Source organism: Protomyctophum bolini (assembly GCF_963924005.1).
Source record: "Protomyctophum bolini genome assembly, chromosome: 5".
Lineage (NCBI taxonomy): Eukaryota > Metazoa > Chordata > Actinopteri > Myctophiformes > Myctophidae > Protomyctophum > Protomyctophum bolini.
The window spans coordinates 35,111,201-35,126,065 of NC_137866.1; the positions used below are offsets into that span (position 1 = coordinate 35,111,201).

At 40.1% G+C, this 14,865-nt stretch overlaps 2 protein-coding genes across 10 annotated transcripts in view; both read left to right on the top strand.

The window, feature by feature from the left end:
• Positions 1-3,202, top strand: part of trim33 (tripartite motif containing 33) — a gene marked incomplete at its 5' end in the record, with an annotated part of 37,414 nt that extends 34,212 nt beyond the window's left edge. For 8 of the 9 annotated variants that reach the window (XM_080763502.1, XM_080763501.1, XM_080763499.1 and 5 more), the window contains 2 exons: positions 886-936; positions 1,386-3,202. In XM_080763502.1, the coding sequence (XP_080619628.1) occupies positions 886-936; positions 1,386-1,610 (276 nt within the window). In that variant the 3' untranslated portion in view covers positions 1,611-3,202. The remainder of the gene's footprint in view (positions 1-885; positions 937-1,385) is intronic. The other variant, XM_080763497.1, reaches the window with a different exon arrangement.
• Positions 3,203-5,017: 1,815 nt separating this feature from the next.
• On the top strand, positions 5,018-14,865 carry slc66a1 (solute carrier family 66 member 1). Its single transcript, XM_080763843.1, has 8 exons — positions 5,018-5,145; positions 6,278-6,474; positions 6,571-6,700; positions 8,744-8,831; positions 10,961-11,124; positions 11,227-11,319; positions 11,454-11,639; positions 13,611-14,865. Exons 1-8 carry the CDS (start codon positions 5,125-5,127, stop codon positions 13,692-13,694), a joined length of 963 nt encoding a protein of 320 aa, XP_080619969.1. The 5' UTR covers positions 5,018-5,124; the 3' UTR covers positions 13,695-14,865.

Sequence of the window (14,865 nt, forward strand, 5' to 3'; positions counted from 1 at the left end):
TCTTACTACAAAGAAGTGGTTAGTGTCAGCTACTTTTTGATCATTGAAAGTGCAAAACAACGTTTGAATCAAAACATAAGGCTTTGTTGGTTGTTTTCCTGTACATAAAAATGCCTCATTCATTGCAGAGTCACTGCCACTATACACGAGACATGAATGCAGTGTGTTGTTGTATAAAACTAAATCAGTCACAAGCTGTATTTATATTGGCCACATGACGTCTATGTTTGTTTAACCTCACCCTAAACAAACATTAAAAGTCCATAGACTTGGATGCCATATGACCTAATTTCAAAAGCCACGCATCCTCAAAAACATGGCACGCTGACCTTATAGTATGCAGCGATGTAAGAAACACAGCTGCAGCTAATACAATTAATAATGGGTGTTAGCTGTAGGTGTAACAATGTAGCAAAGCATCGACGGTAGTCCATTATAATTGTATTAGCTGCGTTGCTTTGCTTACATCATGTTGTGCTATAAGGTCTGCCTGCCATGTATTTATCCTTCTATAGTTTTTAAGCTGTACAGGAAAACAAACTATAAAAATTGGACTTGGGTTTTATGCCCATTTAATTCAATTCAAACTGTCTTCCTGTCTGCCACTCATTGAGAATTGACGACGCCAAGCAGATCATTTTCCCTCACCAGTCAGAGGCAGGTGACTCTGAATAGAGCATGTGACGCTGCAGCATCAGCAATTGGGAAGTGAGATGCTTTGTAGAATGACACCACCGATTGAGACATCACTTCACTGGCTAAGAGGTATAGTCTAGGACTTGCAGCGCAGACTGGGTTGTTGGCTAACCTGCCTGTGCTGTAAAGCTCTGCTCCTGCCTCCCTGCTGCTTTTCTTGTCTTTACTGTTATCGCCCCTTTTTTTTAGATGTCTCGCATAATCCAAGTATATGATGAGGAGAAACAGATTAATAACCAGGTAAGCCGTTTCAAATGCACACGGGTGTCCTGCCCCCCGCCGAGGCTCCACAACCATTAATTCGGAATTATGATTTCACAAGGAACACGTGAAAGATCTAAAAGTCTACCAGCAGATGCAGGGATCTGCAGTTTTTACCTGGTGTTAAAGGAGGGGGAAGCAAAGCCATACAAATATTTATACAATCTTTTTGTAGTTTGAATCTACTGGTAGATTGTTGGATCATTGCATTGTGCAGAATGACTCAACAAAATAAGAAATTGTAAAGAAAGGCAGTCAGGGGCGGTGGTGGAGGCAAGATACCCTATGCTCTGTCTCTACAGCAAGGTTGAACTGGGACCGACCTGCCACAAAGAGTCCTAACCAGCTCTAATTTTCTCCCAACCCCTCCCTTCCTACCTCCTTTCTCCTCTCCCGTTGACACTCCCCGCCCCCTTCCCCTTCGCTAGGTGAGCTCGGAGATGGCAATATCAGGCAAGGCGATGAGCATCATCTTTGAGGAGAAGCTCCTGGAGATGTACCCCGACCAAAGCTTCCCTGAGACACCGGAAGACGAGTCAGTAGTTGAGGAGGAGGTGGAGGAGAAGGAGGCCACAGACGACTCTGGAGACGACTTTGTACAGCCCAGGCGCAAGCGGTTAAAATTGGATGAAAAGGTTATGCACATAAAGTGAGATTCGAGACTCATCTCTGAATTTGGAGGACAAGAGAAGCGGAGGAACAGCCGTCTTCTTCATCCGCGCCGCGCTACTCTGTTTTTCTTTTCAAGGCGACATGTCAAAAGACAAGATTGATCGTTTCTCTCATGCCTCGGAACGATCTGTCACAATGCGTAATGAGATCTGCCTTTGTCTGGACGTTTTTAAGACAGAACGATTGAAGATCTGCAATCCTTCATCATCCTCAGTTCGTGGACACGCAAGAACTCTATTGTACAGACTTGAAAATATTTTGTTTTGCGGTAATTAATTTAATGAACAGTCCACTTATTTTTTTTCTATTACCATGTTTGTAGATTTGTTGTGACAGTTGCTTTACAAAACATTTGAAACTCTCATTCCCAGGTCTTAATGTATAATATATATACTTTGACATGAAACCTATCAAGTATTTGTATGACTTTGTGGAAGCATTGTGTAAATAAGAGAATCTAACCCAATGAAAGTATTCCTATAGATGTTTGGGTGAGTCATCAATAAAAATCTGTTCTTGAAATATATCCTATTGTCTAAAGTGGTGGGTAAGGTTGGGATGGTCAGTTAGGATGTTGATTAGCCTTAGTATAATTAGACCACAAGTTTTAAGGTTTTATTATTACATTAAGTAGGCTATTTGATAATTCCACACTGTTTTATACTGTAAATAACTTGTATATGTATTATATGTATTTTCTTTATATCACTAGAAAGTTGGGGGGAGGGGGGGGCAACGGACAGTTTTCAGGCCTTCGAGTTGAACCATTATTAGACTGGATTTCTTTCTTGAACATTGTAATATATAAATAGTTCATTTTCAAGGGCTTTTGGGTTTTGGTGGCGCTGTTATTTATTGTAATTCCAAGGCTTGTCAATCATGTGCATTTACATTGACACAAACTGATACTTGGGTGTCTGGGAAGACTATGGGCCCCATTTTCGTCACCGCTAAACCCCTTATCCCTAAACTTCTTTGCCCTTTTTTTTTTGTACTATTTTGCTAAACATTTTTGAATAGTTGAAATGGCCATTCTACAATGTTTTTAAAAAATAGTAAAAAAAAAATAGTGACAAATGGAGCCCTATATCTTTGACCCAGTCACTCAAATGTCACTTTAAAAAAAACAGTGTTTCTCAATGTAAGATCCGGAGACACCCATGGATCTTTAGTGGTTCCCCAGATAAATTATTGTTCGTTTGTCAGCTTGCTGCTTTAGTTACCAGTTACTTTGTAGATTTAGAAAAACATTCACTGATAGGCATACCCAGCAGCACAGTCATAAAATCAGCCCCACTTTTACCAGCTCCAAGTTATTAATGGGGTCTCCCCATCTTTCCAGCTTTTCATGTCTGGATACCAATTTCATAATTGGGGAGAGAGTAGGCCTACTCTTACAGGCTACACTGCTACAGGATAAACGTGTTTAAATTGGATGTGATGAAACAAAAAATATGAGCAGACAAATTTGGTATCAAACTATAGCTGATAAATGAGGTCTCTCCTGATTGGATGAAATTGGTGACCCACCTGAAATTGTATTTTCTGTTCATTAAAGAGCTGCATGGATGCAGGGAGACTCCAATTATTGAACAAATACTCTAGCATAATTACTTACTGTCAATATAGAGCTTTGTTTTAACTTTGTTGTAACTATCACTCTTTTAAATGATGAAGAGTCCAATAATATGATTATAATTTGATTACCGGTATATTATTATTTTGCATAATTAGTAAGCTACTTGTACATGTAGGCCTAGCTCTGGTTCATGGGGCAGAAATTCGCAGAATCGAAGCAGGAAGGCTATATGAACCAGAGCTAATGTAGGCCTAGGCTACTTGTGAACGTGAAATGTTAAAAGGAGGTATTTTAGTCTCAGTATTTCTATATTGTGGTATTGCTACTTTTACAGGCAACTAAAACACTAATCACTGTTTCTTCCAGTCAGCAAAATGCCAGGTAGAAGTTAGCTCATAGTCCATAGTCCATTAGAGCTATGGACCAGAGCTGGGTAGAAGTGACATTTTTCCTTTGTTTCTTTTTATTATTTTTTTTACATTCAGCAAATTGTTTATATATAAAAAAGACTTGTCTCCAGGAGGAGCTGACACCATGCAGTGCTTAGTCAGCATTGGGACCAGTCAGCTGATTGAATGTACTTTATCTCGGAAGTCACTGACACTCACTGCATTTCCAGCACATCCAAGTGGCCTCTTCTCTCGGCGCTATAACGAGCCTTATCTGCAGGTAAAGACAACTTTCTAATTATTGATTAGTTCGCTTGATCTGTATGTCTTGACTTCCGTTGGAACGTCGAATCCACATGTGGATAATAATGGGCACATTTACATACAGGACACATGGAGGGAATGGAATGTCTGCGCTGCAGTCCGTGGTGACACGTGAAGAGCCATCAGCTGAGAGAGAATCTAATCTAAACTACCGCGCATAAAAGCATTTCATTACCAGACGATAAGGCATGAATAGGATGCATTATGTGTTAATTTACATAATTAAAGTAGCCTACACATTTGTAATGCATTTGAAGAATTAGGCTAGGCTATATACGTACCTCTCCAGCTGCTGGAAGCGGAGGTGCTTTATAAAAACAAGATAAAACACATGATAGAGCATGTCATAGGCATAGCGATAAGGAAATAAACCAGTTAAGATCAAATAAACAGGATATAGTTAAGATCAAATAAACAGGATATCAAATTAGAACAAATAGCCTTTAGTTCTACTGAGTAGCCTATATATACATTAGGATTAAACTGTTGATAAAAAGTTGATTGTGTGGTTGTTTGTTACATCAGTGAGTTTCAATGGATCTTCACATCATCTTGTGAGAATGCAGAGTTCGTAGAAGAGGAGGCCCTTTAATGTGGGCGCAGACGCAGAGTGTGCAGGCTAATGAGCGAATAATAATCTTAACAAGCCTTGTTGATATGTGAGCTGAATGTGTGAAATGTTCACAGTACAATCCCCGGTGTTGTAACTTGTAACTCAACTTGTAAAAAATTGACTCCTTCGTCCTACACAAAAAGCACAACGTCAATGTCATGGAGGCAGGATGAAATTTAAAAAAAAACATCTTGGACCCATGGAATTCAACAGGTTGAGAGAATCAAACTATACCAGTGTTTTTAGATCTAGTACGTGTTTTTGCGAATAACGTAGCTTTATTATATTTTATTTTATTTTCCTCTCTTTCTTTCTTTCTCAAAAAAGTGAACGTGTATAAATGTACTGTTCTTTATATATACATATACTTATTATTTTATTATTACCACATACTTTCTTGTTTTGCTCCAGCTCGTCACAGATCATTGGCCCCGTTTCTGTGACGTTGCATGCACGAGAACCAATCAGCTCGATGAAAACCAAATTGTTTACAGTAGCAGTCTGTCTGACTGTTGTTTTTCCTCACTGCACTAGCACTGCAGTCAGAAGTGTGAATCTGCCATCTGGAAGGCTCTTGTGGGACTAGTGCAATGCAGTCTACATTAATACAGGTAAGATTCATGGTTGTATTTATCTTCTTTAGATTTGATCTCATGTAGGCGTTGAGGATTGCTGTTGATGTAACGCCGCAGGCTGAACCGATCAGATGTATTATTGTTACCTGTGTCTACTCTACTGGCTAGCTAATGTTACCCCGGCTGGCTAGCTGGGTCTTTGTGTTGACTTTTTCCATAGATTGTGCAGAATGTCCTCAAAAAACACGGACGGAAGCTCTTCTTTGTTGGCTTTGTAGGCTGTCAAAACAAACAAACAGTTGTATCACAGCGGAATATCATGACACACATCCATCAGTAAATAAATGTCAGACATATTGAAAGGTGTGATACATTGTTGGGAAATAGGTTACAAAAGTTGCCGCAGCCAGGTTCGGAGGTTCCGTAGCCCCGCAAGCAGAACCCGAATGTAGTAAAGTTTCTGCCCATCAAATTTCATAAAAGCTTTATGTAGGGTTCCGAGAGGGGCTAGAGGTTCCGCAGTAGAAACCTACCTGGGTTTTTTAGAGTCACTTCAAAGTAGACCATAATCAACCCGATATGTAAATGCCCTGCTTTGTTTTCTCTGTCTCTCTTTCTTGGGCAAGTAATTCAAACTGAAAGTCGGAAACCGAAACGCAAATGACAATAGCCCGCTTTATTTAAGGCTATTTTTTGCCAAACTATATTATTGATGTCCTCACAATCAGGACAATGGGATTGAGGTGTTACCTTTGACCCGCCCTAGTGAATCAAGAGGGGTTTATTTGTCACTCACTCATTTTAGGCAAATAGCCATGTTCTGCTAGACTGTGCTAACAGCAATATAATAAACAAGATAATAATAATAGTATTATAATGAGAAAAAACAAGATGCATGAATGAAGTTAAAAGTAGAGAAGATGATAGTTCGAGCTGAGGTAATGTATATCCATCAAGTACACTTATCTATGTAAAACAAAACAAGTATGGTTGGTTATGGAATTTTTTTCTTGTTTTTTTTAGTTTGACATCAAATGTGTTTTCATTGCTGAGTGTATAATTTAGTTGGGTCAGATGTGGTCCACTGTGTGCAAGGCTGCCTCCTTGTTATAGTGTTATGTTATTTATTGCACTATAAACTTTACTAAGGATTATTTTCTTTCTCTAGATGAATACGTGGACAGATGGGGTTCTCACAAGAGGTTCTTTTGGAGGCAGCGGCGAAGGAAACATGTCCACCCTGTGTCCTAATGGGACAAAATGGGTTTGGGATGGGCTTGGAGAATGTGCCGTGGACAGCAGAGATATGGCCAGTGTCTACCTAGGTCTTTTCTCCATTCTCTGCTTCATAATGTCCACAATGCCGTAAGTGTTTTGTTTTGGGACAAGTATCTAAGGTTGTTATAATAAGGTTTTTATACCTGGCTGGCGTCATTAATTGCGTTGTGCCTTTGTTTGCAGACAGTACTACAGTTCATGCAAAACTGGGAACATGGACAGTGCTCTGTCCATTTGGTTTCTTCTGCTGTGGCTGGGAGGTGACAGCTGTAATCTGGTCGGGTCCTTCCTAGCGGACCAACTTCCACTGCAAGTGAGTTTTGATTGATTGATGAATTTATTAACAGATTGGAGAATGACAGTACATTTCAAGCACAAAACTGTTAACTGTGGACGACACCATAAAGCATTACACTTGTTTACAATAGGGGCCCACCATGTTCAATTCATCATAACAATTAGTATTTAGCCAGGTACATGGGTATCTTGGTGCTGTATCGAATGAGTAGTACTAAAAAAATATCTAAAATGATTGGTGGGTGTTAACCTGGGGAAGGGAGCAGGTCAGGACACACATTGAAAACTGGTTCTGGGATCTTCAGGTTGTTTTTCATTTTAAAATCCATATCTAAAAGTAATCATTGTTATAATTCATTGTTCAATATCAATATGTATATATATATATATATATATATACCGGTGTGTGTGTGTGTGTGTATATATATATATATATATATACATATATATATATATATATATATATATATATATATATATATATATATATATATATATACATACACACACAGAAGATTAATTTCCCCTACACAATGGGTCCTAGAACACAAGCTGGTGTGTCAAGAATACACAATACTATGGGACAGAATAGACAGGCAGGATTTTCACAATTTCTTAGCTCAAAATAGATCTTTGGAAAAGATAATTTAAGTTTGGTGTGATATCAACAGCTGCCCTCTATTCTGTAGAGAGATTACATCATCATATTAACTCACCAGCTACTGTTTAGCAGAGTCATTCACTCATCCCAGAATCAAATCCAGTTATTCAAATTCAGTTGAGTGCACCAAACAACGGTGCTTCTTTGTTTTTGGCAAATTGCTTTGTCACACGCTTATGGACCGATTCCGTAACGGGTCTCATGGTCGCAGCCTACGTATTTCCTGTAGGCGGAGACGACACATCTGCGGTTTCCGCACCCAAAAAAGTGACTGATGTTAGTCTGTGCTGTGCTGTACTGTACTGTACAAGCCCTCCTCCCTGACCTGTGTGTCTGTGTGTTAGGCTGTGCAACAGTGAACAAACGCTATAACGCTATTTCCGTGCTCAGACAGACCCAGCCAGGGACAGACCCAGGGACACACATGGCTATCTATAGGAGTGGTTGCACCACTAAAAAATGCATATTTAGTATTTGGTTTGGTTGATTTTAGAGCCGAAACCGAACAGTCAAAGAACCAGGGTTACCTTTCGCATAACCTACTCTTATATAGACCTATTCATAATTAACATACAATATATATATATATTACATTGTATTCTCTTTACTTGCATCTTTTCAGTACAGTATAAAATCATTATCATTATCATCATTATCAGCCACTGCCTGTTAACTAAAGTAACATAAATATTCATACTGCTTCAGAAAATCTGAAAACTATGCCTCCTTTAAAAAAACACCCTATAATACTTAACAGGTCACACACTGGCCAATTAGCCATTGTTATGCAGCCTGGCTCATTCCTATGTTAATTTGTGCTACTGTCACTCACTCGGCAGCTTTTGTCAGACGGTGTGAATGGTTTGTGATCAACGTTTGGTCAGGGATGCCATATTAGTCACACAGGCATATGCGTTTGTGTCAGGTATGTGTTATTGTTCGAAGTAAGTTGACCACACGTGCACTGCATGCCTGTGCATGTGCGTGTGTGCTGGCGGGTGTGGGCACATAGTCCAAACAGCTGTGTGTGTGTGTGTGCACACATAGTCCAGACAGCTGTGGCTGCACTGCTTCCACACGCTTTTGTGGATGCACCTAATAAGTAACGTATGATGATAGTGCATATCATACTACTCATTAAGACTTAGTAGTGCCCAGTTCTCAAGTGCCCACTATGCAAAAGTGTTTAGTTCTGTATTCAGGTTATTAACACTTTTTATCTGATATAATTATTAAAAATTATCTAATGACGTCTCCAGATGTCCTGGGCCTCATATGGGTGTAATTATAAAGACGTGTGGGGACGTTCTGGGCATAATAAGTGTTAACATTATAACATATACAAACAGTGTTTTCACTGCTTAACTACTGACTGACTCTCTTTCTCTCTCTTTTCAGACATACACAGCAGTGTATTATGTTCTGGCTGACGTGTTGATGCTAGCAATGTACTGTTACTACAAAACGAGGAACATGGACCACAGCAGTGAGTTGTTTTTCACCCTCTAATTGTTTTCCTGCTTGAGCACTAAAATGGGCACAATATCTGTCTGTCAAAACCACTGTCAGTAGCCTCTGTATGCATTGAAGCATTTGAATATCTTTAAGAGTTTAAGTCAAGATAAACCTTTTATTGGTTTCCAGAGGGAAATTCAGGTATCATAGCAACATGGTTGAAATGCTGGCAGGGCAGAAAGGAAAGGTACAATAAACAAAAAGTAAGTACATAAGTAGTATCATGGGTGAATGAATACAGAAGGACAACAGCAGGCAGCATGGTAATTATACCAGTGATAGCATGTGAGCAGTGATACTAGTCAAGTTTAGTTGTATTCTGCACATTTTCAGAGAAAATGTCTGTATTTTTTTTCAAAGAATGCAATGTTAACAAAAAAAATCCTGTTTATATTTTTGTAGTAAGTGCGTTAAGCCATATGTTGAGGGCCAGTTACAACGTAAACAAATGTTTTCGCTCTTCTGAGAAGCTTAGTTACACAGACATTTCCTTTTGTCCTTTTGTACTTGTATGTGAAGTATTTTTTGAAGATCGCTAGGCTATGTCACATCATAGACAAGACAAAAGTCTTGTCTATGCATGTGCTTTTGGGGCGTCTGTGGCTCAGGAGGTAGAGCAGGTCGTCCAATTATCCATCGGTCGGTGGTTTGAATCCCAGCTCCTCCTGTCCACATGTCGAAGTGTCCTTGGGCAAGACACTGGACCCTACATTGCCTCCAATGAGTCAGTTGGTGTGAGCTTGCCACCATTGGTGTGTGATCACCTACCAATATATGAATGAACCATTGTAAAGCGCTTTGAGCACTTGGAAAAGCGTTATCAAAATGCCAGCCATTGTGAAGTCCTTTTGTACTTGTATGTGAAGTATTTTTTGAAAATCGCTAGGCTATGTCAAATTAGAGACAAGCCTACTGTAAACGTGCCACTGCAAATGGCATGGTGATCTTTATAAATGCCTCACAAGAACAATGTTTGTGTAAGAGGTTAGCTGAGTGTGTGTGTGTGTGTGTGTGTGTGTGTGTGTGTGTGTATGTGTGTGTTGCATGCATAGTTTAACTATACACAGCAATGGCGTCTTAATGACGAAATGAAATAATTATTAAGAGGGTCGGGTGTGAATCTTGTTTAGTTAGAAGTGTTCATGAAAGTCAACATGAGAAATACCAGACCCAGACAGTCATTCTCACAAGTTCTAAGAAAAAACACCCACATGTGGCCGATTAACAAAATGATTTATGCTCCACATCAGCTCCGGGGGAAAACAATAAACAATTTAGGGATGCTAGGTTGACACAATTTGACGGTGGTTGACATGTCCACCTAGCCTTTAATTCAGATGTTAATTCTGTTCCTTGGACACTGCTGGCAGTTAAGACTCAGAAATGTGTTCATAATCATACAAAACCCACAAACCAGTACATTTTTATATCCATACCGGAGGATCATGTCATAGTCCAGCAACCTTAAGGGCAACGTGATTTACGCACAATATCTTTCTTTTTGCAATGTGTCTGCGCTGAGCTCCCCTAGATCAATATTATAACCCTGAACCCTCTAACAACGTGGTGCATGTTGTTATTGTTATTGTGCTCCTTATTTGCTTATTGATGATCTTTCCTTCCTGGAGGAATTTGCTCGGCCATGTCGCCCAGTATTGACAGCAAACCCAATTTAAAATTTAGGCATTTAGCAGACGCTCTTATCCAGAGCGTGTCACAAAGTGCAAAATTGAAGTAAATAATGGCCTTAGAGTAAATCAGGGATGTCAAACCTGCAGTCCACGGGCCACAAGGGTTTATAGGAGTTATATAGCGGGAACAGTATTCTACATTTCTGTCTGCTTATGTTCAATTAAAAATGTTTGAATAATTGAAAGGTTGGGGCTCCAAAAACAATAATTACCGTAGCATAGGCCTGTGACCTAAAATGGAACCTAAAAAAGTTTTGACACCCTTGGGGATAAATGGTTATGTAAATTGAGTGCGAAGCAACATTTTAGTGTTAAAAAGTAACTACGATAACTAACTAACTCATGCTAAATAATATCATTAGCATTTGTGGTCTATATCTAAATGACCCTCTTCTGCTCTGCTCTCCAGGTAGGATTCTGAATGGGGTGGCTGTGGTATGTGTGCTGGGCTTCAGCGCCAACCTTGCAGTCTTCCCCGGACCGCTACACCTACAGGATGAAACATCCTCCGCGTTCAAAGGTCGTGCCCTGCTATCAGTCTCTGACAGCTCAGTGTTCAGTTTTCAAGTAAAAGTGAGTGTCTCTTTAGTTAACCAGGCAGTGGCTAAAATGAATTGATTCGATTAGCGTCGTTGTTTGTGTTGAACTCGTGCATCTTTCACCCTCACTCTCCAGGCTTTCACCACCAGGGAGATCATAGGCTTCTCTATTGGCTCTGTGTCTTCGGTGCTCTACCTCTGCTCCAGACTGCCCCAAATGTACACTAATGTAAGTATTGACACAGGAGAGAACACATAATGGGATTCGTATACAATTAGTATTATTATTATTATTAGTATTAGTATACAATATGATATGACTTCTGTCACCTAACCAAAGTGTCCTTGGCGCTCTGCCTGCAGTACAAAAGGAGGTCAACAGAAGGGGTGTCTTACTTCCTGTTCGCCCTGGTCATCGTGGGCAACACCACGTATGGCCTGAGTGTGCTGATGAAGGAACCTGACGACGGGCTGGGCGAAGGCAGCTACATCATTCACCACCTGCCATGGCTCATAGGCAGTCTGGGCACGCTCACTCTGGATGTCATGGTACGTTTACCTAACCCATTCTGGGCGGGAATCCCTTTCGGTGTTTTACCCCTTCCGGACGGGAACCCCGTTTGGGTTTGTACAGTATATTGGCAGCATAACATTTTTGTGATTTTTTTAATTAATATTTGAATATATATTCAAATATTTAGAAAGCTTAGGTCAGTATTTAGAATAAAACATACGAACCACTTCAGCACTGTATATATTTTGGCTATTTGAAAGTCGCAGATCTGCAAGCTCACATTGTGCCGTATTTTGTATACATTTTGAACTTGTGGAATGGGACATTCTGCACAAAGAGTATTTTACTCTTGGTATACTTTTAGTATATTTTGAAGCAGATACTTCTGTACTTTTACTCAAGTAAATTTTGAATTCCGGACTTTTACTTGAAACAGAGTATTTCTATATTGCAGTATTGATAATTTTTTGAGTACTTTTTCCACCACTGGTTTTGACAGTGGCTGCTGGGTTCTCCCCACTAGCACCACCTACTGGTTATGCTTCATGCTGCGCTGATCTCTCACAGGCAGATGGGCTTATTGGGCTGCAACTAAAGACTTCTAAAATACATTACTGTTTTTGATTTATCAAGTAAATCAGAAACCCATTTTTATATTAACCTGAAAAATGCGAGTAGATTTTTTCCCGAACTGTGTTGTGCAAAATAGCTAAAGTGGCCAATCTACAAGCTCAAGATAGTGACAGTATTTCTCAGGTCTTTGATTTAGAAACCGCTCGTATCCAGCAGCTGGTAGTTAGGTTTTCAACATGGGATGTTTTCAGTGTGTAGTTTCTCAGTGGTAAAGTATGTCGTTTCTTAGTGGTACAGTATATATTGTATTAGTGGTACAGTGCGTAGTTTCTTAGTGGTGCCATATGTATTCTATTAGTGTTAGGATCAGGGGCGTCATGTTTCAATAATGATTGTGAGTGCTCAAAGTCCCGCCCCCTGCCCCCCCCCCCCCAGCGGTGGAAATATAACATCCATGTCCAATGCCATCACCATATCGCTGTGACAGTTTATTAGAACAAGGTGATTGAGTCTTGCTTGTCCCATTGTGGCTCGCAAATATGTCTTTAGTCTCTTTAGATCCAGGATCCAGGGATATGTCTCTTTCCAGATGGGTTGATATTTTCGGGTATATTTGCGCGGCTTGCGCCCCTCGGCTGCTGACTGCTTGCTGCTATTAGCTCTTAAAAGAGCCGTTGTGTTGGTGCTGATAGTGCTGTCAGCCTCGGCAGCTACGTTGTCTGGCACCGGGATCTTGTCAGTAGGCGCCAGAGTCGGTGCTTCATCGTAGATTCGTAGTCAAATGGAAATAAAGCTGTACTGTACTGTATGCAACATTTATACTCTCTACCTGGCAGCAGAACAAAAGCCACCTTATTAGCATTTGAATGCCCAAGTTGGGCGGCCCAACACCTCTTGCCCAAGCGCCCCCCACCCCCGTAAAGGTGTGTGACTACGTGACATTTTGAGCAGGGGGAGGGGAAATTCAGTCTTCATAATACGTGGGTGCATATTGGCTTATTATTTTAACCGTGGGTGTTTCAGCTACCAGGCACCCCCGGAGTCTCCGCGCCTGGTTAGGATACAATACGTTGTTTCTTAGTGGTAGAAATGAAATCCAGCATGGCAGTACATCCCCATTCAAACCAACTTATTAATTTTTTTAAATCTGTGTACCTTGCTGGCATCTTCCTGCATGTTTAGTTAACCCATTTTGAGCGGGAACCCCTTTTGGTGGTTATACTTGAAAAATAGCATATCTACAAGCTCATAGCACGCCACCGAGTGGTGCGCTATAAACTTGTAGGTCTGCTATTTTTCTATCGTTAAAATGCGCCTCAAATCTTTCAGAAAATTGTCATGATTTCGATTTTTTTGTACATTTATTTCGACGTCAGGCCTGAAGTGATTGTCTACCAGGTTTCCTAAAACATTGACTCTACTCCCTGGTTCAGATCTCCTTCCAGTTCTTGATGTACCGCAAACGCCCGGTGCAAGAGTATGGCACCTACAACGAGACCTCTGCTCTGCTGGGCTGATGGATCGCCAGAACCAACGCCCCCCCCACACACACACACACACACACACACACACACACACACACACACACACGTACACTCACAATCCCAACTGACCCCTCCAAATCATTCCTTATAATCACAGACAGAGACACATGGGAAAAGATATTTTAGTGCAATTGTATAGATTTATTTATTCTTTTTAAAACGTTCCTGATCTGTTGTTTCTATTTTGTAATGGAAAGCATTTGGATAATTCCAGATTATTCTTTTGTTGTCACGGCGGTGCGAGGGATGCTGTGATGTACACAGCAAAGGCGTCACCATACTGTTTTTAATTGCTCTTAATTTGCTTTTGTTTTAAAGGGTCTCTTCCCTCCTGTCAGGTAACTGACTGTTCTCTATTGGTTTTTTAGGTCATAACCTATTTTAAAAAAGTGCAGGAAGATATAAGATATAACCTGTTGGGCAACCTGGCTGCCCAACTGTTAGACTGTACCCAGTTTTCTGGAATATCATTCCAGTGTTTGTAAAGTTGCCAAATATTATGACAATGATGATGACACTAGCCACTGCACAGACCTTTTGTGATGGAGAACTGACTTGTTTACAGGAGTTGAGAATAATGTCTACTGTGAATCACCATGACAAGTATGTATAATTGTATTTTAGCTTCATATGTTAACGCAGTCATGTGGCTGATCTTGAAATGTATAAAAAAGGTTTGCAAAATGCTTCTGTGTAAATCTATATCAAATATGTTAACGGTATGTTCAAGTACTGTTTTAATTGACTGATTACACAGACAGCCTTAATCCGTTTGTATTATTTTTCTTTGTTTTTAAGATTATTATATTTGTCAACCTTTTTGTGCTTTATTTTGATATCAACAGTGAGTAGAGAGACGGGAGGGAAAGAGAGAGATGCATCAAAGAGCATCGGGTCGGATTCGTACCCGGCCAGGTGCGGTAAGGACTTAGCCATGACATGGTCTACTGTACCATGCACCTCCATTTTTAGATATTTTCCTCAAATGTAGATATTTTTTATTTTGTTATTCTGTTATAGATTTTGACATTGAAACAGTTGTTCATTTTAATGGGAGTTAACGGTCACATGCTCATTGCTCACTGTACTGCAAAATTGTGTGAATTGCATGCAGTATCTGAGGTAATAAACCACCACAGATGAA

Excerpts from the sequence above, each read along its gene's own strand:
- slc66a1 (XM_080763843.1), top strand. The coding sequence starts at position 5,125 with ATGCAGTCTACATTAATACAG. Across the intron at positions 8,832-10,960 it reads GAGGAACATGGACCACAGCA|GTAGGATTCTGAATGGGGTG; the intron begins GTGAGTTGTTTT and ends TCTGCTCTCCAG. Across the intron at positions 11,125-11,226 it reads TGTTCAGTTTTCAAGTAAAA|GCTTTCACCACCAGGGAGAT; the intron begins GTGAGTGTCTCT and ends CTCACTCTCCAG.